This window comes from Schistocerca cancellata, chromosome 2 (assembly GCF_023864275.1).
Source record: "Schistocerca cancellata isolate TAMUIC-IGC-003103 chromosome 2, iqSchCanc2.1, whole genome shotgun sequence".
Lineage (NCBI taxonomy): Eukaryota > Metazoa > Arthropoda > Insecta > Orthoptera > Acrididae > Schistocerca > Schistocerca cancellata.
Window position 1 is genome coordinate 143,034,989 of NC_064627.1, and position 23,805 is coordinate 143,058,793.

General features: G+C 38.8%; 1 protein-coding gene across 1 annotated transcript; it reads right to left on the reverse strand.

The window, feature by feature from the left end:
- Window positions 1–11,892: 11,892 nt before the first annotated feature.
- LOC126161427 (elongation factor 1-beta') lies at window positions 11,893–22,761 on the reverse strand. The gene is made up of 4 exons (XM_049917227.1): window positions 22,596–22,761; window positions 22,216–22,462; window positions 12,618–12,807; window positions 11,893–12,104 (listed from the first exon to the last, which is right to left on the reverse strand). Exons 1-4 carry the CDS (start codon window positions 22,673–22,675, stop codon window positions 11,950–11,952), a joined length of 672 nt encoding a protein of 223 aa, XP_049773184.1. The 5' UTR covers window positions 22,676–22,761; the 3' UTR covers window positions 11,893–11,949.
- Window positions 22,762–23,805: the final 1,044 nt, after the last annotated feature.

A 23,805-nucleotide genomic window follows, 5' to 3' on the forward strand; every position in this document is an offset into this window, starting at 1 on the left:
CCTTTCGCTCCCTGTATTTTACCCTTGCCACCTTCAGAATGTGGAAGAGAGTATTCCAGTCAACATTGTCAAAAGCTTTCTCTAAGTCTACAAATGCTAGAAACGTAAATTTGCCTTTTCTTAATCGTTTTTCTAAGATAAGTCGTAAGGTTAGTATTGCCTCACGTGTTCCAACATTTCTACGGAATCCAAACTGATCTTCCCCGAGGTCCGCTTCTACCAGTTTTTCCATTCGTCTGTAAAGAATTCGCGTTAGTATTTTGCAGCTGTGACTTATTAAACTGATAGTTCGGTAATTTTCACATCTGTCAACACCTGCTTTCTTTGGGATTGGAATTATTATATTCTTCTTGAAGTCTGAGGGTATTTCACCTGTCTCACACATCTTGCTCACCAGATGGTAGAGTTTTGTCAGGACTGGCTCTCCCAAGGCCGTCAGTAGTTCTAATGGAATGTTGTCTACTCCCGGGGCCTTGTTTCGACTCAGGTCTTTCAGTGCTCTGTCCAACTCTTCATGCAGTATCATATCTCCCATTTCATCTTCATCTACATCATCTTCCACTTCCATAATATTGTCCTCAAGTACATCGCCCTTGTATAAACCCTCTATATACTCCTTCCACCTTTCTGCCTTCCCTTCTTTGCTTAGAACTGGGTTGCCATCTGAGCTCTTGATATTCGTACAAGTGGTTCTCTTCTCTCCAAAGGTCTCTTCAATTTTCCTGTAGGCAGTATCTGTCTTACCCCTAGTGAGACAAGCCTCTACATCCTTACATTTGTCCTCTAGCCATCCCTGCTTAGCCATTTTGCACTTCCTGTCGATATCATTTTTGAGACGTTTGTATTCCTTTTTGCCTGCTTCATTTACTGCATTTTTATATTTTCTCCTTTCATCAATTAAATTCAATATTTCTTCTGTTACTCAAGGATTTCTATTAGCCCTTGTCTTTTTACCTACTTGATCGTCTGCTGCTTTCACTACTTCATCCCTCAGAGCTAACCATTCTTCTTCTACTGTATTTCTTTCCCCCCTTCCTGTTAATTGTTCCCTAATGCTCTGCCTGAAACACTCTACAACCTCTGGTTTAGTCATTTTATCCAGGTCCCACCTCCTTAAATTCCCAAGTTTTTACAGTTTCTTCAGATTTAATCTTCAGTTCATAACCAATAGATTGTGGTCAGAGTCCACATCTGCCCCTGGAAATGTCTTACAATTTAAAACCTGGTTCCTAAATCTCTGTCTTACCATTATATAATCTATCTGATAGCTTTTAGTATCTCCAGGATTCTTCCAGGTATACAACCTTCTTTTATGATTCTTGAACCAAGTGTTAGCTATGATTAAGTTATGCTCTGTGCAAAATTCTACAAGGCGGCTTCCTCTTTCATTTCTTCCCCCCAATCCATATTCACCTACTATGTTTCCTTCTCTCCCTTTTCCTACTGACGAATTCCAGTCACCCATGACTATTAAATTTTCGTCTCCCTTCACTACCTGAATAATTTATTTTATCTCGTCATACATTTCATCAATTTCTTCATCATCTGCAGAGCTAGTTGGCATATAAACTTGTTCTACTGTAGTAGGCATGGGCTTTGTGTCTATCTTGGCCACAATAATGCGTTCACTGTGCTGTTTGTAGTAGCTAACCCGCACTCCTATTTTTTTATTCATTATTAAACCTACTCCTGCATTACCTCTATTGGATTTTGTATTTATAACCCTGTAATCACCTGACCAAAAGTCTTGTTCCTCCTGCCACCGAACTTCACTAATTCCCACTATATCTAACTTTAACCTATCCATTTCCCTTTTTAAATTTTCTAACCTACCTGCCCGATTAAGGGATCTGACATTCCACGCTCCGATCCGTAGAACGCCAGTTTTCTTTCTCCTGATAACGACATACTCTTGAGTAGTCCCCGCCCGGAGATCCAAATGGGGGACTATTTTACCTCCGGAATATTTTACCCAAGAGGACGCCATCATCATTTAATCATACAGTAAAGCTGCATGTCCTTGGGAAAAATTACGGCTGTAGTTTCCCCTTGCTTTCAGCCGTTCGCAGTACCAGCACAGCAAGGCCGTTTTGGTTAATGTCACAAGGCCAGATCAGTCAATCATCCAGACTGTTGCCCCTGCAACTACTGAAAAGGCTGCTGCCCCTCTTCAGGAACCACATGTTTGTCTGGCCTCTCAACAGATACCCCTCCGTTGTGGTTGCACCTATGGTACGGCCGTCTGTATCGCTGAGGCACGCAAGCCTCCCCACCAACGGCAAGGTCCATGGTTCATGGGGGGGCCTCATATTTTACTTTCAAATTATCTTTCCAAACACAAATGAATGTTTTAAAAATGTGTACAGGCCACTGGTCCGTGAAGTATGGCAGAGTTTAAAGAACATCTATATAGAATGTATCAGAGCAACTCCTATTGTGTTGCTGCTTGCTTTCAGAATCTCATCACTGTCTTGAGAGCTTTGTCGTGAACCTTGATGAATTCATCTTACAGGATTAATTTACAAGTTTTGAGCACCTGTCTTGTTTATGATGCAGGTAAGAGTTTCCTGTCTGGCAGTGTGAAAGTGCCAGTGCAGAATTAACTGCCCTCTCCTCTGCCATTAACACTGCTGCAATTCCTGAAGACATTATGGCAAAAGCATGGTCAATTTCAGCTAGAAATAAATTAATAAAAAATGTCTTCCTTGCTCCCTCAGAAGTGTCAGGAAAAATGATACCCATTTGCTTGTTGGCTACCTGATCAACAATAATTCAATAACCTTTTTCCTGTTCTTCACTTGTCCGTGTGAAGTAAGTCTTCTCAGTGTCAAACTGATGCAGACAGGTAAAGTTGCTGCACAGTTTTACTGATCATGGCTACAAATATATGATATGAATAATCAAAACCTTGTTCAACATGTATGGACCAAGTGTACATTCTAAAATTGGAGTTTCTACAGTTATATTAGTCTAAAAATTTCCATGAATTTGACCGAACTTCAACATAAGCGAGATAGTGGCTGACATAAATTAGTCTAACAAGCCCTAAAATGGTGGATTCAACACACATTTTGGTTGCTTTCAGTTGATTTTGCCTAGAGCATTGATAAGCAAACAACAACTCATGAGCCACACGTGATCTTTGGCTCAGAGAGTGGCTCTTCCACAAAGTATCACATGCCACAGCACACAGCTCTTAATCATTTCCAATTTAAAGAATTTTTAGTTGAAGCAGAGTGCAAATAAGCACATCTTGTGCTGCATCATTAGCAGTGTTGATTATCAAGAGGAAACACTTTGAAAGGTTTTGCTTCCTGAACAAAAACCAAAGCACTTCTCCTTGAGAAGGGTATTCATTATCCAGAACTAATGAATGATCAGTAGATCCAAAAACTTTATTTCATGGTAGCCATTAGATCTCATCTAAATGATCAACACTTTTAAATGAGGAAAGCTCTTTTCAACAGGCTTCAGGAATTCAGAAACAACAAAGTGACAAAAAGCACTTAATGCTAGTGTAATGGAATTAAAATTTCTTTGTGCCTATACAGAAATGGTGGAGAAAAACAAATGTGGACTTAGTTCACAGCACAAGTGGAAGGTTTTGAAAGATCCGGGAAAGGAAGATAAACTGATTTGTAACACCTGGAAGAGTATTCATGACTCTTATAACTAGCTGAAGAAACTAGCATTTGCTGTTTTTCCTTTATTGAGGTCTACATATTTATGCGAAGAATCATATGCAAACTTTCAAAGGAGATCCGAGGCCATTGTTCACATTAGTATTTGCCAGTCATTGTCACAATCTAATTTTATTGGTAGCTTACAATTTAATTTCATCAATAAATAGTATTGTTATTAAGTATGATATCTAGTTTCATTCAATGGACCTATAGTTTTAACTAAGACTTAAGTTAAAATCAGGGTGTGCCATGGAGAGAAACAAGGGGTAGGGTCAATTATTGAGAAAGTTATGTTGAGATGGTTTGGATATACACAGAGGATGAACTAAAGGATACAGATGATACATGTATATACGACACGTGTAGATGGGAGAGTTGGAAGGGGTCAAACACGGCAAACATGCCTCAGACTGAGAGTCATTAGCAGAAGGCAGCGACCTTAAGTTAATAACAACATACCTACTTAAGTTTAAAAAATTTGGCGCTCATAAGAAATACCAGTCTTTGTATTGTTAATATTTGGCTCTTTTGACTAATGAGTTAGCCGGCCACTGACCTAGAGCAACCTGAAGCAAGGCTGGGTGAAAAACAAAACACACTATCACTGGAATACTAAACTAATAGCACTACCTGGCAGATGTATGTACATAGCAAGAGAAATGGCAAGACTTTTACAAAATGAAATGGCAAACTTTTTTGGAACTTGTGTTTAGAACAGCAAAGCCTATTACCAATTTGGTAAAATAGAAGCCTTAGTCAAGGTCAGTCATCACATTATACTCTATAACAAAGAATGAGGCATGCAAAGCAACAAAGATGGTTTTTAATTTCTGTAAGCCTTTCATCACTTTTACTTTATCACAAAGTAGTGACAAAGGAATGCTGCAGTTGGAGGCTAGTGTTGCCAACTGTAGGGAAGTGGCAAGATCCTTTAATGAGCTGTCATGATCAGATAGATCTTCCACTATATTCGTCATGTATTACTTACAAAACCACACTATTCTAATGTAAAGGATATTTATAAAGGATGAAATGGATTCTCTCATAAGTCTGCCATTGTCTCTGACCATTGATTGATACAGAACTACTATCCAATCATGCTTGTTCATACACAGAACACACTGTGTCATTACTTTGAAGAATTGTCATCAGGAACAATGTTGCTTATGTAGCTTCCTGATCACCTGGCTTAAAAATCATCTTGAGCACATATGCAAAACCTTTGAGCAAGGTGTGTGCATATGTGTGTGTGTGTGTGTGTGTGTGTGTGTGTGTGTGTGTGTGTGTGTGTGTGTGTGCACTTTTGACCCAGATAAAACCAATCTTCGCAAAGAGTTATGGGCGGCATTTGGGCAGTCATGGATCTGTCATTCCTTATGTAGTTCAAGACAAAATGCATTGGTGCCACAATCAAGCACACTACTAGGTAGGTGTGTACAATTCATTTGCCGTGAATGTAAAATTTCTGAAGATTAGGAGTGTTCCGTTAAAACCCTCCACTTAATAACAGTGGTCCATATGTGTGCTGCCAAGATAATTACAGAATGAACTGAACCTTTTATTTGGCATGAACCCAGAGGACTGATTCAGGTACAACAGTAAAAATCAAATTCGTTTAGAGTTTCTTATAAAAGAGTCCAAGAACCTTTAGCACATCCATCTCCCACCTAAAAGAATTTAGAATGGTGCCATGTCACTGGCGAAAAACAAGTCTCAGCTTTCAGTTTATTGGACTCTGTAATTTCAACAAAAGCCAACAGTGCTTCTTACACAACTCACATGACATCTTATGAGAGCCATTCTCAAAGCATATTGATTTCTTCCTCACTGCCAATGATGATGTCCTAGAAGTACCCATACCACAATGTAACTATAAGCTGCTATTTACAAAAGACAACATAAAAGAAGGTTGTATACAAGGAAGAAGCGTGGAGATACTGGAAGGTATCAGAGAGATTATTTAATGGCAAGACAGAGATTTAGGAACCAGGTTTTAAATTATAAGACATTTCCAGGGGCAGATGTCGACTGACCACAATCTATTGGTTATGAACTGAAGATTAAATCTGAAGAAACTGTAAAAACTTGGGAATTTAAGGAGGTGGGACCTGGATAAAATGACTAAACCAGAGGTTGTAGAGTGTTTCAGGCAGAGCATTAGGGAACAATTGACAGGAAGGGGGGAAAGAAATACAGTAGAACAAGAATGGGTAGCTTTGAGGGACGAAATTGTGAAGGCAGCAGAGGATCAAATAGGTAAACAGACGAGGGCTAGTGGAAATCCTTGGGTAACAGAAGAAATATTGAATTTAATTGATGAAAGGAGAAAATATAAAAATGCAGTAAATGAAGCAGGCAAAAAGGAATACAAACGTCTCAAAAATGAGATTGACAGGAAGTGCAAAATGGCTAATCAGGGATGGCTAGAGGACAAATGTAAGGATGTAGAGGTGTATATCACTAGGGGTAAGATAGATATTGCCTACAGGAACATTTCGGAGAAAGGAGAACCAGTTGCATGAATATCGAGAGCTTTGATGGAAACCCAGTTCTAAGCAAAGAAGGGAAAGCACAAAAAGTGGAAGGAGTATATAGAGGGTCTATACAAGGGCGATGTACTTGAGGACAATATTATGGAAATGGAAGAGGATGTAGATGAAGATGAAATGGGAGATATGATACTGCGTGAAGAGTTTGACAGAGCACTGAAAGACCAGAGTCGAAACAAGGCCCCGGGAGTATACAACATTCCATTAGAACTACTGACCGCCATGGGAGAGCCCGGCCTAACAAAACTCTACCATCTAGTGAGAGACATGTATTAGACAGGCGAAATACCCTCCGACTTCAAGGACAATGTAATAATTCAAATCCCAAAGAAAGCAGGTGTTGACAGATGTGAAAATTACCGAACTATCAGTTTAATAAGCCACGGCTGCAAAATACTAACAAGAATTCTTTACAGATGAATGGAAAAACTGATAGAAGCTGACCTCAGGGAAGATCAGTTTGGATTCTGTAGAAATTTTGGAACACGCGAGGCAATACTGACTTTGCAACTTATATTAGAAGAAAGATTAAGGAAAAGCAAGCCTACGTTTCTAACATTTGAAGAAAGAGAAAGCTTTTGACAATGTTGACTGGAACACTCTTTCAAATTCTGAAGGTCGCAGGGATAAAATACAAGGAGCGAAAGGCTATTTACAATTTGTACAGAGACCAGATGGCTGTTATGAGAGTCGAGGGGCATGAAAGGGAAGCAGTGGTTGGGAAGGGAGTGAGACAAGGTTGTAGCCTATCCCCGATGTTATTCAATCTGTATATTGAGCAAGCAGTTAAGGAAACAAAAGAAAAATTTGGAGTAGGAATTAAAATCCATGGAGAAAAAATAAAAACTTTGAGGTTCGCCGATACCATTGTAATTCTGTCAGAGACAGCAAAGGACCTGGAAGATCAGCTGAACGGAATGGACAGTGTCTTGAAAGGAGAATATAAGATGAACATAAACAAAAGCAAAACAAGGATAATGGAATGTTGTTGCGGTCTTCAGTCCTGAGACTGGTTTGATGCAGCTCTCCATGCTACTCTATCCTGTGAAGCTGCTTAATCTCCCAGTACCTACTGCAGCCTACATCCTTCTGAATCTGCTTAGTGAATTCATCTCTTGGTCTCCCTCCACGATTTTTACCCTCCACGCTGCCCTCCAATACTAAATTGGTGATCCCTCGATGTCTCAGAACATGTCCTACCAACCGATCCTTTCTCTAGTCAAATTGTGCCACAAGCTCCTCTTCTCCCCAATTCTATTCAATACCTCCTCATTAGTTATGTGATCTACCCATCTAATCTACTACTGTAGTAGACGTGGGCTTCGTGTCTATCTTGGCCACAATAATGCGTTCACTACGCTGTTTGTAGTAGCTTACCCGAACTCCTATATTTTTATTCATTATTAAACCTGCTCCTGCATTACCCCTATTTGATTTTATATTTATAACCCTGCATTCATCTGACCAAAAGTCTTGTTCCTCCTGCCACCGAACTACACTAATTCCCACTATAACTTTAACCTATCCATTTCCTTTTCTAACCTACCTGCCCAGTTAAGGGATCTGACATTCCACGCTCCGGTCTGTAGAATGCCAGTATTCTTTTTCCTGATAAGGATGTCCTCTTGAGTAGTCCCCACCCGGAGATCCGAATGGGGGACTATTTTACCTCCGGAATATTTTACCCAAGAGGACGCCATCATCATTTAGTCATACAGTAAAGCTGCATGCCCTCTGGAAAAATTACGGCTGTAGTTCCCCCTTGCTTTCAGCCGTTTGCAGTACCAGAACAGCAAGGCCATTTTGGTTAGTGTTACAAGGCCAGATCAGTCAATCATCCAGACTGTTGCCCCTGCAACTACTGCTGCCCTCTTCAGGAACCACACGTTTGTGTGGCCTCTCAACAGATACCCCTCCGTTGTGGTTGCACCTACGGTACAGCTATCTGTATCATTGAGGCACGCAAGCCTCCCCACCAACGGCAAGGTCCATGGTTCATGGGGGCGAATGTAGTCGAATTAAATCAGGTGATGCTGAGGCAATTAGAAAAGGAAATAAGACACTTAAAGCAGTAGATGTGTTTTACTATTTGGGGAGCAAAATAAGTTATGTTGGTCGAAGTACAGAGGATATAAAATGTAGACTGGATATGGCAAGGAAAGTGTTTCTGAGGAAGAGAAATTTGTTAACATCGAGTATAGATTTAAGTGTCAGGAAGTCGTTTCTGAAAGTATTTGTACGGAGTGTAGCCATGTACGTAAGTGAAACATGGACGATAAATAGTTTAGACAAGAAGAGAATTGCTTTCGAAATGTGCTACAGAAGAATGCTGAAGATTAGATGGGTAGACCACATAACTAATGAGGAAGTATTGAATAAAATTGGGGAGAAGAGACATTTGCGGCACAACTTGACTAGAAGAAGGGATCGGTTGGTAGGACATATTCTGAGGCATCAGGGATCACCAATTTAGTATTGGAGGGCAGCGTGGAGGTAAAAATTGTAGAGTGAGACCAAGATATGAATACACTAAACAGATTCACAAGGATGTAGGTTGCAGTAGGTACTGGGAGATGAAGAATCTTGCACAGGATAGATTAGCATGGAGAGCTGCATCAAACCAGTCTCTGGACTGAAGACATCATCATCATCATCATCATCATCATCATCATCATCATCATCAACAACAACAACAGAAAACAATGAATCTTATGTTAAGTTTTGACTGTGCAGTGACTCATAAGTTACATCAGAATTATATTCAGCTAGTTCAGGATGATTTTCAGTGTGACCTACAGAGGCTCCATGGGTCTCCTGATACAAAGTGGAACAACTGACAATATTCTTTAGTACATTAAATTCATTTTAAGATTTTGATTAACAGCACATAACCTAAGGGATTAAATGCGGTTTCAACATTCATTATTTGCATTTCTGACAGATTCTCTGTCTGCATGAAACTACAAATTTCCAGAATCATCAAAGAATGACGCAATGACAGATATTCATGTCATTAACTCAGCACAAAAAAAGATATATTGCCACACAATAGAAACCATCCCAATACTTTCCCAGAAGTGATTTAGGAAAAAAAACACACTAAAAATCTAATAAGAGTGGCTGGAAGAGGCATCTTGGAACTGTGCAACTGGTCCAAGCTCATCCAAATAAATCCCAGACATTTGGCACATTCCTGTGAACCACCTTCCCTCCTCATCTGAGTTCAAAGGCATTGAAAAGTAATTTTAGTGTGAAGAAGAAATATCCAGACACCTCTTCAGCATTTTATCAAGTCACATTGTGAAGAAAACCAATAGTAACTTCCATATCTATTGAAGACTGTTTCTCTACATCTGCATCTCACAACCTAGATTTCACATGTTTAACCGAATACTGACTAAAAGTCATTATGAAGTGTATTATCTTGTCACACATGTAAATCTTGGAAAAGTTAGAGCAGATATGTGCTGATGAGTATGCAAGAGTTCATATTGACAAAATACTGTCAATAGCATTTGGAAGTTTTTTTTTTTTTTGTAATTATGTAGTAATATTCAATGCCCTGCCTAAGAAATGTACATCAAACTAGGCAAGACTAACTGTGCTTTAAGATATAATTTATGGCTAATAACAGCACATTAATTAATGCCTAGTAACACTTGATAAGGGTATGCCTGACAACGTACTTTCATAGTCTGGAGATTCCTGTCACTTGTCATACTTACGAGAACAAATTGGCATTACTTCCTTGGAGTGTTCAATTCATAATATCTCCCAAATGGTGTTTTTGGACACATGTAATGCATGTGAAACTTCTGTAGGAAAGCCTAAAAATGTGGATGACATAGCCCCTCCACCAGTCACCTGAATACTTTTGGCCACACTGAATACATTAATGAGTGGGAAAATTAATTAACACTAAACCACCTACAACACAATGGTATGACATGATACTTGACCAACTGCAGATGTTACAGGAGAATATTTCTTTGAGAAACAAGGCAATTAACAAGTCTTAACAGTTATGTCAACCGAACTGGGTGGAAAAATTATAAATAAATGGGTTGTGACTATGTCCTAAGAACACTTCCACACCACAATGAGGAAGCTCTTTAAAACATTGCATAACTCATTAAGATAGGTGTTACAGATTGAATTTTGTGAAGTAAATAAGCAGTAGGTGATTGACAGCTGTGCACTAGTGTCTTCAGTGAAAAACACAAAATTAAACTTATTTACATATTTATATAAATTAAAGGCACTTCTATGAGGACAGAATTTTTTACAAATTTATAAACAGTTACCCGAAGAGAAGATAACATACTAGCATTATTAAAAACCTGGTATTTACATACACCACACTTGGTGCCAAAATCACACTTGAAAACAGTCTTTTGGATCTCAGTTGCTAGATAGTAGAGGCATTAACTTCTTAGATTCATTTTCACCACAGGGGACTCTCAGTAGCATTAGGAACTACTGTACATCCCATACACATTACAGAAATCTAACTACTATGTTCTTTCAATGCTATGCATTCAAGATAGAAAGATGCTTGCTTATCCGATCCTGAAAAAGGTATGGTTGGAACACAGCTAACAAATAGAGAGATCACTTACTTTTGAAAATGAAATATTTCTAAAAGTTCCAAAGGTATAAATCAATCAAGTGCTCTCTACTTCTGCAACTAAATTTCTGTATCACAGGACTAATTTTTTTTTTCTTTTAATTCCTATCATGAACTAACAATTCCATACTAATGACTACTTTAACTATTTCCAGAATCCACAGGTGAATCATCAAACACTGTATGTGCTAATTCCAGTTAAATTAGGCAAGACACCAGCTGCTGCTATTGTCTATGAACAGACTTCTCATGAAGTACTGTTGTGGTAACATTCTCTCCAACTCACAAAACATCCTAAAACTTTTCATCAAGACTGAATTGTGAGGATTTCACTTTTTAATTAAGTTATTGATAAGAATTTCCATACTTAAAAAATGTCAAACTGTTTATAAAAATCACCACTTTGCTACACTTTTGTTTCCCCATAGGTATTCAGAGAATGGAGGACTGACTATATTTTCCTGAGTGTATACAAGAATGAATCCTAAATGGCCATTTTGGAAGTTAAATCTTGAGGACTTCACATAAGATCCATCTGAAGCTCACATTATGGGCAGTAAGAAGAAAGTACTTTATTGCAAAAATTGAGCCAGTGGCTAACTCTCAACACAAATCAATGGGAATGATCATGTCTTTTTTTGTTTTTGTTTGAAGAAAATAACCCACCATTCATCTTATTCGACTCACAGAAGCAGTGGATGACTTAAATCAGCATAGCTTCACTGTTTTGCACACTGATTCTCTCTGCTATAATCTCAACACCTAACCACAGCAGATCTTGCATCAAACAGCAAAATATCAATTTTTCCTTCTATATCTACACACCACACATCACTTTCATCACAGAGTGGAAAAGAGAGAAAATTTAAGAAACAAGACACACAAATGTACAATTGACCTAAAACTGAAATGGCAGTCTAGCACAGAGTATATTTTAAGAATAAATTTCAGAAAATGGAGTAAGGCTAGAGTGAATGACTAGCTGGATAAATCAAGGCAAATAAAGAAATAAGAGACACAACAGCAAAAAGAATTCTTGTTTTCAAATTTTATTTTTTTTTACACAAAAATAATCTTATTAATACCAAAATTAAATTTTATTAAACGCTGCAATATCTACAGATTGCACATGGTCTTCAAAATTCTGTATCTCTTCCACAAGCAAATCCACAGAAACTTTTTCATCTTCGACAACACACATGATCTGCAGCTTGTTAATTCCATAACCAACAGGAACCAGTTTGGCTGTGTAACAAATCAAATATTTAGCATCAGGAAAAAAAATTGATAAACCATATGTTACTGTTAATACATAGATAAATACCATACATGTTACTGTTAAATGTAATTATATGGCCAATGCATAGAAAATTGACCAAACATTCAACCTACATTTTTTATTATTTGGCCCATGTGATTTGATATTACACAGTGCGCCACAGGTGTCAGAGAAAACACTGATATTTACTTATACAATGGGTATTCAGATCTCTATTCTCTTAATTTGACTGACTCTCAAAGAACAAATGAGAATCTTTATATATTGGTTTTCACCCTAGAATGCTCATCAGGTTTAAACATTTTAGCAACTCAATACATTTTTACAAACTGTTATATGCCAATCCTAATTACATTAAAACAGTTGCTGTTTGTGCCTAGACAAAAATTTCAACTAAACATAAAAATTCAATCAAGAAGTACTGCAAATTCTAATTTATCAAACAGATGTAATTCGATTTTGATTTCTGTTGTACTTACATGCACCCCATACAAGACCATCCATTGTAATACTTCTAACTTTGTTTTCCATTTCTTTCATATCAGTCTCATCATCCCATGGTTTCACATCAAGAACAATACTTGATTTTGCAATAAGTGCTGGCTTCTTTGCTTTCTTTTCTGCATAGGCCTTTAACCTTTCTTCCCTAATCTTTTCTGCCTCAGCATCCTATAAAAGAGCATTCAATTAGCAAGAAAGATATGCAAACAAATTTAAACACACACACACACACACACACACACACACACACACACCACCACCACCACCACCACCACCACCACCACCACCAACAACAACAAAACCAATGTGGGTGTTGGGGGACAGTCTCTGAAGTCTTTCTTAAGTCTTATGAAAAAGTTTTGGCAAACCTTTATTTCTTTTAAAATTCATTTTTTGCATATTACATTAGAAGTAAGGATTCATCCACCCACTCCACCAGAAAAGGGGCAGTCCAGATACAAATACCCATTGAGGAGTCCCACTTTCAATTCCCATACAAGATATTTTTAGCTTGTTTATAGGATGCATGAAAACCATAATGAGATTGATTTTTATCTAGCAAAGTTTTTTTCAACAATATTGTCCCCTTCAAAGCACTGTTTCCAGCCTTGGTAGCAGAGCTGAAATGCTTCAACTGGTAGAGCCTTTAACATGTCAGTTACTTTCTTCTGAATGTTGTAATGAGTCCTAATATGATGTCCTTATAAGACATATCTTAATTTTGGGTAAAGAAGGGTCACAAGGGCAAATCAGACAAATGAGGGGGGGGGGGGTACAACAGGATTGCTTTTTGAAATAAAAAATTCCATGATGGAAGTGGCCATGTGACATGGGGCATGTTCATGATGCAGCATCCTCTTGTCTGCAACACCTGGTCTCACTTGGCTCTCCTTTCCCTAAGCGTTTTGAGGACATCTTTGTGAAACACTTTGTTGACAGTTTTTCCTGGAGAAAAAAATTTTTTATGCATGATACCCCTTAGTGTCAAAAAAGCAAACTAACTACATTTACATAGACACTCCGCAATCTAGCATATGGTGTGTGGCAGAGGGTACCCTGTACCACAATTAGTCATTTCCTTTCCCGTTCCACTCCAAACAGAATGAGGGAAAAAAACTGTCTATATGCCTCCAAATTAGCCCTAGTTTCTTTTATGTTATCTTTGTGGCCCTTACACGCAATGTATGTTGGCAGCAGTAGAATCTTTCGGCAGGCAGCTTCAAGAGCCGATTCTCTAAATTTTCTCAATAGTGCAATCAGCATTGTTTTGATCTTTAATTTCGTCATTCAAGCTTTTTTCAGTCAAGGAGACGTCTCAGTGGGCTGCTCCACACTATCTCAGGATCATACTAAAAAGATAAAAAAATATTCAAGAGTCTCATCTGTGATTACGCAACTGAACCATTTGTAGTTACTGGCAACCCTCTCAAGAATATCTATGCACATGTATCTTAAATTGTTCTACTGCTCATTTGTGAATTTTTTCAGCACTATTTTGACACAAACCTTTTGCATATGCAAACTTCGGTAAAATTTGATGTATTGATGGTGTACCACCATCAATGTTAAATGTCTGTCTGATTTCACAAGAACAAGTGCCCATTCAATGATTTCGTTGGTTTTTTAAGTTTAACGTCTCCCAGACCAAAGCTCATCTTCAACGCGTTCTTGGACTTCCAAAAATGATTTGTGCCACTGACAAACTTCTGCTCTTTTTAAGGAAAGTTTCCCATAGGCCTACTTCAACTTTCCAAAGGGCAGACTCACTAAGTTTAACACACAACTTTATGGCGCAACATTGCTCTAAATTCCATTGTCCCATTTTCGTAACAACAACAAAAAACTTCACTGAGGGCACTCTTAAATCACGTGGCACGTGAACGGAGCCGTAGCTCTGACTGAGCGTCTGGAAGGGATGACCGGTCTACACAACTATAACAAGACAACATTGCCAGATCAACACACACACACACACACACACACACACACACACACACACACACACACACACACACACACACAGAGAGAGAGAGAGAGAGAGAGAGAGAGAGAGAGAGAGAGAGAGAGAGAGAACAAAAGCTTGTATGTAAAGTCAGTGAATAACAAGCGGGCTTTAACTACAGGTGCTCATGCACAGAACAGATTTTAACTTAAGAAGCATGTTGTTGTTGTTGTTGTGGTCTTCAGTCCTGAGACTGGTTTGATGCAGCTCTTCATGCTACTCTATCCTGTGCAAGCTTCTTCATCTCCCAATACCTACTGCAACCTACATCCTTCTGAATCTGTTTAGTAAATTCATCTCTTGGTCTCCCTCTACGATTTTTAATCTCCACGCTGCCCTCCAATACTAAATTGGTGAACCCCTGATGCCTCAGAACATGTCCTACCAACCGATCCCTTCTTCTGGTCAAGTTGTGCCACAAACTTCTCTTCTGCCCAATCCTATTCAATACTTCCTCATTAGTTATGTGATCTACCCAGCTAATCTTCAGCATTCTTCTGTAGCACCACATTTCAAAAGCTTCTATTCTCTTCTTGTCTAAACTATTTATCGTCCATGTTTCACTTCCATACATGGCTACACTCCATACAAATACTTTCAGAAATGACTTCCTGACACAAATCTATACTCGATGTTAGCAAATTTCTCTTCTTCAGAAACGCTTTTCTTGCCACTGCCAGTCTACATTTTATATCTTCTCTACTTCGACCATCATCAGTTATTTTGCTCCCCAAATAGCAAAACTCCTTTACCACTTTAAGTGTCTCATTTCCTAATCTAATTCCCTCAGCATCACCCAACTTAATTCGACTACCTTCCATTATCCTCATTTTGCTTTTTTTGATGTTCATCTTATACCCTCCTTTGAAGACCCTATCCATTCCGTTCAACTGCTCTTCCAAGTCCTTTGCTGTCTTTGACAGAATTACAATGTCATCGGCGAACCTCAAAGTTTTTATTTCTTCTCCATGGATTTTAATACCTACTCCGAATTTTTCTTTTGTTTCCTTCACTGCTTGCTCAATATACAGACTGAATACTATCGGGGAGAGGCTACAATCCTGTCTCACTCCCTTCCCAACCACTGCTTCCCTTTCATACCCCTCGATTCATAACTGCAATCTGCTTTCTGTACAAATTGTAAATAGCCTTTCGCTCCCTGTATTTTACCCATGCCACCTTCATAATTTGAAAGAGTATTCCAGTCAACATTGTCAAAAGCTTTCTTTAAGTCTACAAATGCTAGAAACGTAGGTTTGCCTTTCCTTAATCTATTTTCTAAAATAAGTCGTAGGGTCAGTATTGCCTCACGCGTTCCAACATTTCTACGGAATCCAAACTGATCTTCCCCGAGGTCGGCTTCTATTAGGTTTTCCATTTGTCTGTAAAGAATTCGCGTTAATATTTTGCAGCTGTGACTTATTAAACTGACAGTTCGGTAATTTTCACATCTGTCAACACCTGCTTTCTTTGGGATTGGAATTATTATATTCTTCTTGAAGTCTGAGGGTATTTCGCCTGTCTCATACATCTTGCTCACCAGATGGTAGAGTTTTGTCAGGACTGGCTCTCCCAACGCCGTCAGTAGTTCCAATGGAATGTTGTCTACTCCGGGGGCCTTGTTTCGACTCTGGTCTTTCAGTGCTCTGTCAAACTCTTCACGCAGTATCGTATCTCCCATTTCATCTTCATCTACATCCTCTTCCATTTCCATAATATTGTCCTAAAGTACATCGCCCTTGTATAGACCCTCTATGTACTACTTCCACCTTTCTGCTTTCCCTTCTTTGCTTAGAACTGGGTTTCCATCTGAGCTCTTTATGTTCATACAAGTGGTTCTCTTACCTCCAAAGGTCTCTTTAGTTTTCCTGTAGGCAGTGTCTATCTTACCCCTAGTGAGATAAGTTAAGAAGCATACTGAAACAATAGTCAACCTGAAACAGCCCTATCACCACCACCTTGATCAACTTCAAGAATGCACTGATTGACAGCCTTTTTCCAACGTGGAAGTTTACGGCTTGAACCTATTTGACAGTAAGCCTTATCAAGCCAACACATATGGACATAGTCAGCAAAACAAATATACTCACGAAAAGGTGGTGGGGGAGGGGGAATCTCGAACAGGATTTAAGGAAAATTACAAGCATTTAGTGAAGCTGATTATCATGTTAGGAGTTGAATGAAACCAATTGAGTCTAATGGATCAAGAATAGCTTTGTGAGCTGAAGTGTATGGTAGAATAGTTTTCAATGTGACCCTACATGGACTTCTACCATCTGATCACAAAATGGAATACAGATTCAGTATGTTAGCTTGCTGTGTAAATAGATGCACCCTAATAAATGAACATCTCTTCACAACTGACTGGAAAGAAAACTAAATAACCCACCAACAGTGGCAACAGTTCAAACAGTCCAACACAGACAGATAGCATATTTTTACTTTTACGTGCATAGAAAAAGAAAAACCACTTTGAACTGAGCAAGGAACCCTTCTTTGGTCTTTGTTATGTGACATCAATAGCTGTTGAAAACATAGTGACAACAGATCCTCAAGAAACATCCCTTTTAAGGATCCATGTAGCGATTCCTCACCAAATATCTGGTAATGAAAGACAGGATGTACCTGAAGGTATCATTTGGGGAGCTGCTTGAAAATTTTATGCATCTAAGCAGCTATCAAAGGTTTTATTGAAAGTTAAAAATATAAAAAGTGTTGTCTGTATATGAAAGCCATTTGCATTGTCAGTTATTGGCTGTGCACCAATATCTCCACATGCACTGAAGAGCATTATTTTCCTAAATATTACAAATCAGCTTCAACACTGCCCCACAATCTATTCCAAGGCCATTTCATTGTAATCAGGATTAATGATCCTAAAATCCTTCCCAGTTTCACAAACGAGAATTAAGATCAACTCCTTCCAGGAATCACTAAAGTCTTCCATGGGCAACAGGTGATTTTGAAGTGGTTGGAGGATTCCCTATGCCGCTCACTAGGCACTCTTACATGGTATAATGATTAATGGAAAATCTCATATAGAGATGTGAAACAAATACTAACAAAGAGATAGAGGGGCTGGCCAGTACTTACCTCAGCTCAGTACAGCCGATAGATACACACAAAACAAAACAAACCCTCCCTATTTTCCTTTCCCTGTTGCTTCATAACCTGGGTTGTGAGTAACTGAATCTCCTTTCCCTTCTTCCCTTTCTTTCCCCTCTCTCCTCCCTGATGAAGGAACATTTGTTCCGAAAGCTAGGAACATAAATTTTCGGTTTTATTACATGGTATAATGTCATACCTGACAGTTTCATTTAAACTTAAATTAATACAAAAACAACAACTATCCACCTGTTACCATTAATAATGCCTTGTGTGAAAAGATTTCTGGGTGTTGTTTGGAGACCCTTCTGCTTCAGTACAGAAGTCATTGATGACCAGTCATTCAGCAGATAGCAACAGATTGAGTCTAGATATACTTTACCCGACCACACTTTGTCCGCTGCACTGTTGCCCTAACAAGAAATCTGTATGCTTAAGGATACCTCAGATGTGGACTGAAACACTGCTCCTAGCAGTCACTTTAGTGTACGTCAGCTATCATTTCTCACTGATAAACATCTGAAGGCCAGTGAGCAGAACAAGAGACTACGAGGGAGAGGGGCAGCAACAATGGTCCAAGGGCACATCATCACATATAACAAGAAGAGAAACCTCAATCAATCTGAGGTTACCAAAACAAACATGTGGTGTGGTGTATTGAAGTTTATGAGACTGCATTGCAATTAAGAGACCATGATGATGGAAAGGTGTGAGAATTCTAAACAGACTATGACAGTCAGGTTTAATGAAACGTAAATTCCAACAATTTTAGGTATCATACTTGCAACGATGGTGAACTACTCTGAGGAAGCTAGTAGATACTCCATGCTCAAAAAGTAAGATACACTGCTTGTCTAACTTTCCACTACACTTCAACATTTAATCAACTGATTTGTTTAAAATTTGCTTATATAGCAATTCTCTGGACTCCAGCTTACTGAAGCTGCCTCCTCAACACATTGACTATATCATACCACTTTTTTCTCTGTACGAAAGCTACCTTACATCAAAGTCTGTACAGTTTCAGAACCTTATAAATTCTGTTAAGAGGAGGAATGACTAGAGCTGCAAAATATATTTCTTTGATCCAGTGTTACTGATATGAACCATTTGCCATAAAATGACAAGCCTACAACAATTACTAGAGGGAACAAAATAAAAGGGGTAGTTAAATGGAAAAAAGTACCTAAACTGTTTATTCTTTCCAAAGGAACTCCCATAACTTATTACATTTATCCTGCTGTGAGACAAGACAATCACTGCCTTTATGGAAAAATGTTTGCAGTTGCCTACCGATTCAGTGCACCTCTTCATCCAAAGCAAATTGACGGCCATGAATATCTTTGTTTCAAGGCTCCAAAGTTACAGAAATTGTATGATGAGAGATCGGAACTGTACGGAGGATGTGTAAGGCTTCGCAGTGAAACTTCTACAATGTACTCTAAACAACACTGATCTCTCCCCGTGTGATTTCCATATTTTTGGAGCCCTGAAGAAAGACAACTGTGGCTGTCTGTCTGGTTTGGCTGAAGATACAATCATGATCCCATAGGCAATTACAAACGCCTTTGCACGACGGCACTGACCATCTGGTCTCACAATGGAGTAAACGTACTAACAGTTATGCCGATCAGTTTTGAAATAATAAAAAGATTACTTCATTTCTTTCCTTCTGTACCTCTTTCATTTGACAGCTCCTTGTACATCTGACAGCTGTCAAACAACATCAACAGTGTCTCTCCCCTCCATATTAGACTGGAGATCATTTAGGAGACTTGACAGGTTAAAAAGGAAAGACAGCTGACTAATAGACCTGGATGAGATGGACCTACCCATGTGAGGATGATGGTAGATGTGGATGATGGCGGAGGTGTCAGAGATGGTATAAGGTAAGCACTGTGCCTGCTTCAGGCCAGAATTGATAAGGGCAAATTGAGAAGTAAAGATAGATTATGAGAAGGGAAATGAATAACGCAGTTGAGAGAGAGAGAGAGAGAGAGAGAGAGAGAGAGAGAGAGAGAGAGAGAGAGAAACTTTGTCGAGGAGGGTGTCGGAGGGCAAGTTCCGATCTTCAACGTTTCACTGAACTCTGGAGGGGGAAGGAGGGACCGGCAGTAATTTGCCCTCCACCATGTTCTTGCATCCTGTTGACACCTTCCTGTACTTAATATCTATTAACACACCAATATCCCCAGCTCTTTTCACCACACATTTATGCCCGAACAGCCAGCAATAGGCTTGGCGTAGCATATCTTCCTACTTGATCCTTTAGCCAAGAATAAAGTTTTTGGGGGCAGATGAGACAATGAAGTAATTCAGCATTTGGAACTACCAGCCCAGAGCAATGAAATAAGGAACATAAAATTAGTTCAGATGGCAAAGATGTCAGTCAATGGAAAACAATATCTTGTTTCTCAACTTAAATAGCAGGGCAATCCTACCCAATGAAGTTGGAAGTTGAAATAATCACTTTCATTATATTATCAAGGAAACTTGAGGATATAATGTGGGACACTGTCAAAATTACATGTGTACCTCAGTTTATTTCACTGCCATCTCTTTGCTTCCATTATTAACTATAAAGCTATAATTAATTAATATTATTGGATATTCCAAGTTCATGTCTTCTATCTATATTTCCTGCTATTGTTTCCTTAAAAGCAAGAAAACCTTCAAACAGTTTCAATATGAATGTTTTACTTACACCTTCTGCACTGTTAACAGAACGTCAATCAAGCTGGAGATCTAGTTCAGTTGAAACTGGAGGAAGGAAGCATATAGTCTTCTGTATCACACATTCAACATCCTCCCACCTCCCTTTTAATATTCCAACTACGATTATGTCAACTGTTCTTGACACATTGATAAAGCCACTACAGGAGTAATAATCCAAACGTTAAAAACTTCAAATTAATACTTAGCAAGTGTAATCATAAAGGAAAGTTCACCTCCAATTAAGCTTGTAATGAAAATCACAAACAAGAGTGACTGCCAAATACATCTGCCAATGAACATTGACCAGACAAAGAGTGAAGTACACCATCAGTTATTCTTGTCTCCTCTTCCACAACAACCAAATGAGATGTTGAAGCAGTTAAGGGCATGTGTGTGGGATATCATAGGAGAATTAACCAAATGAGTCTTAATGAAAGGTAGGCGTCAAAGAGCAGAATGCTGGTAGCACTTCCTCTCATGTTATAACTACAATTTTGGTATACCCTATATGGTAGAGATCAAGGGGGAAAAATAGAATAAAAAATATCCTGTATAATATCTGAATGTTTCAATTTAAACATTAACTATTTTTACATTTTAAACATCGGCAATTATAAATACTGTGATCAAGTCCTAATCAAGAAGGTACCCAATTACTAACTTCATTGTTAAACTTTGCACAATTCCACAAGTTTATCATAACTGTAAACAAGACAACATTGTCCCAATTACTTTGGTGCACTTACTACAGGGGCTAATTTCACATCAATTGCAGACTGTCCTCTTGCTTCCGTTATGTGGAAGTATATGCAAACTGATTTTAACAAATCATTTTTCAAGCTTAGCAGATACATTACTATCTTAACTGTTTGGTTACAATTAAAAATTATGAACCACGAGAAAAAGTATCAACTGCAAGGAACAAAGGACAACAACCAAACCTCTGTCAAGTATATGAAAATTACAAAATGATGGAAACAAGAAGGGGAGAAAAGCTACTGCTTGCTGTCAAGATGTTAAACATCTCATTCTGGTTCTATATGACAGCATCTGAAGATAATTACGTTAAGCTTGCCAACTACTGAAAAGGAATACAAAATAATACTGAAGACTGTAGGCCATATGCACATCCCTCTTTAGTTCTGAAACTTTAACGCTAAACATCTCAATGACATGGCACAGAAAAAGAAATTAGAGAATAATGAGATGACAAACTGACAGTTTTGTGGGGATAACTACGTCAAGTTTTCACTCTGATTTAAAGGTAGAAACACTACAGTCCTCAAGTGAACACAAATTCGCCAGAGTTGTTACCTGCAAATTATCCTAGAATATTATTTACTTCATTGTCTTATTTGGCAAATACTATCTAAGATTCTGAGTATTTATTGTGTCAGGCAATGCGAAGTCAGGAAACATTTTAAATAAAACCCATACGCACAATTACATTTTACAAGTGTTGTTATACAATGTTATGCTACGACTGGGTTACAGTGACACACTACATGGTAAGAAAGCATAAAATTATAGTAAATTTCACTGTTCCTTGATTTACGTGATGGAAATAATCAACGTATCCTAATCACTGAATACACAACCCTAAAAATAACAAATTACCCTCACCACATACTAAAGTTTATCATAATTTAGTTTTCTCTTAAACTTTTCGAAAGATCGTGGCTTTCTATGACAGATGTGTTATCTAGCACAATCTTCGCGTCCATACTGTTGCAAAAATAATTTTAACCACTTACCTCCTCGTCGTCTGAGCCGAACAGATCCACGTCGTCGTCATCGTCTTTTTTGTCTCCGGATGGCGCACTGCCATTCGTTACTGCTCCAGCAAAAGCCGCCGGTGGTTTCTTCTCACCTGGAAATTTCTTGCTGTCAGCTCCATATGATTTAATATGATTGTACCAACGCAATGCATGAGGTGTATCAGCTGATGGAGGCTTTCCTAACGTTTCGAATACGCATACATCTGCCTGCGTTGGTTGAAACCTGCAAATAATACATTCTCATTCAACTTTAAGATTCAATACAATCGTTTCTGACTTTACCCTCTGTCCAGAAATGACACAGTCTCACAACACGTGTTCCACTGTAGCTTGCCCATATCTCAATTACAGCTCACCCGTCGACATAGCTTCTGTCTGCAAGGTATGCGTCCAGGGATTTCACACCGTCTGTCGTTTTCAGATCTCCTACAACCATTGTGCTTTATTAATTAAAAAGTAATATATTGGGTCTCACACTGGCACCCTACTTAATTGTCCACAGACGTGGGTAGAAGGAAGGGGGAGGGGATGTGCTTCACACATGCGACTCTTTGGACTATTTATTCTCGTATCGTCATTCAGATGTCTCTTCTCTCTCTTGAGTGTGCAATAGAAAGCGTCGTACTCGTAATGAGTTCTTTTAACTTTTAGGGTCTTTATAGCGGCACCTGGTCTGGGATTTTTAAGTTACTGTTTCACGTACAGTGAAATATAACTATCATTATTTGCCACCCGCTTCTATGAGCTTGTAACAAGCACTATTATTCGAAGCTGAAGACCAATAACAATAAAGAGAGTTTCGTGTAGTAGGAAATATGGGAATTTGACACTGGTTTTTTCATTCACGCTGAAGCGACAATCGATTGGAATTTGTCTATTGTTCCAGAAACAACTCCATGTTACGCCACCTGTTCAACCGTGACATTGTTGCCGTAAAGTAGCCTTTAACAAACGCAAATTTCTTCACGATCGTCGCAGTTGATACTACATTCCATGAGCTTTAAGTATGTCGATTTTTGCTGACGACTTGTACCTTCGTCTACGTTTGAAACGAAAATTGTTTCCATGTAAGACTGCCAAAGATAGTCCACTGTATATTTTAGTTATGTTGCCCAATGCTGTACCATTCCTTGAGCTTTATTGTTGATGTGAAAATTTGTAACAACGGTTGCAGTCTGTTAGTATCAATTTAGCAATATCATTCAGTATTAAAGTGCGTTCAGGGGCGCACCAACTACAGCAGCGCGTTAGCACACCGCTTCTGGGATTCTCGGATGTGCACCAGCCTGAATCGGATATGCATGGTTGATTAACAAGGGCTGGTTTCCCACATCTGACTATGTGAGTACTGAGCTGGTGCCCACGTCCCCTCAGTTACACAATTCACAAACATCTAGAAAAAATTCGCACACTGTTACATGGGGTAACGCTAGACACAGACAGATGAGGTACCCAGTGTCGAGGAAAGTGATGAGGAGGGGGGGGGGGGGGACGGCGACAGGAAGGGCATCAAACCACACTCTAGCACTAAAGCTGGATTTCTATTTCCACAGGTTTGAATAATGG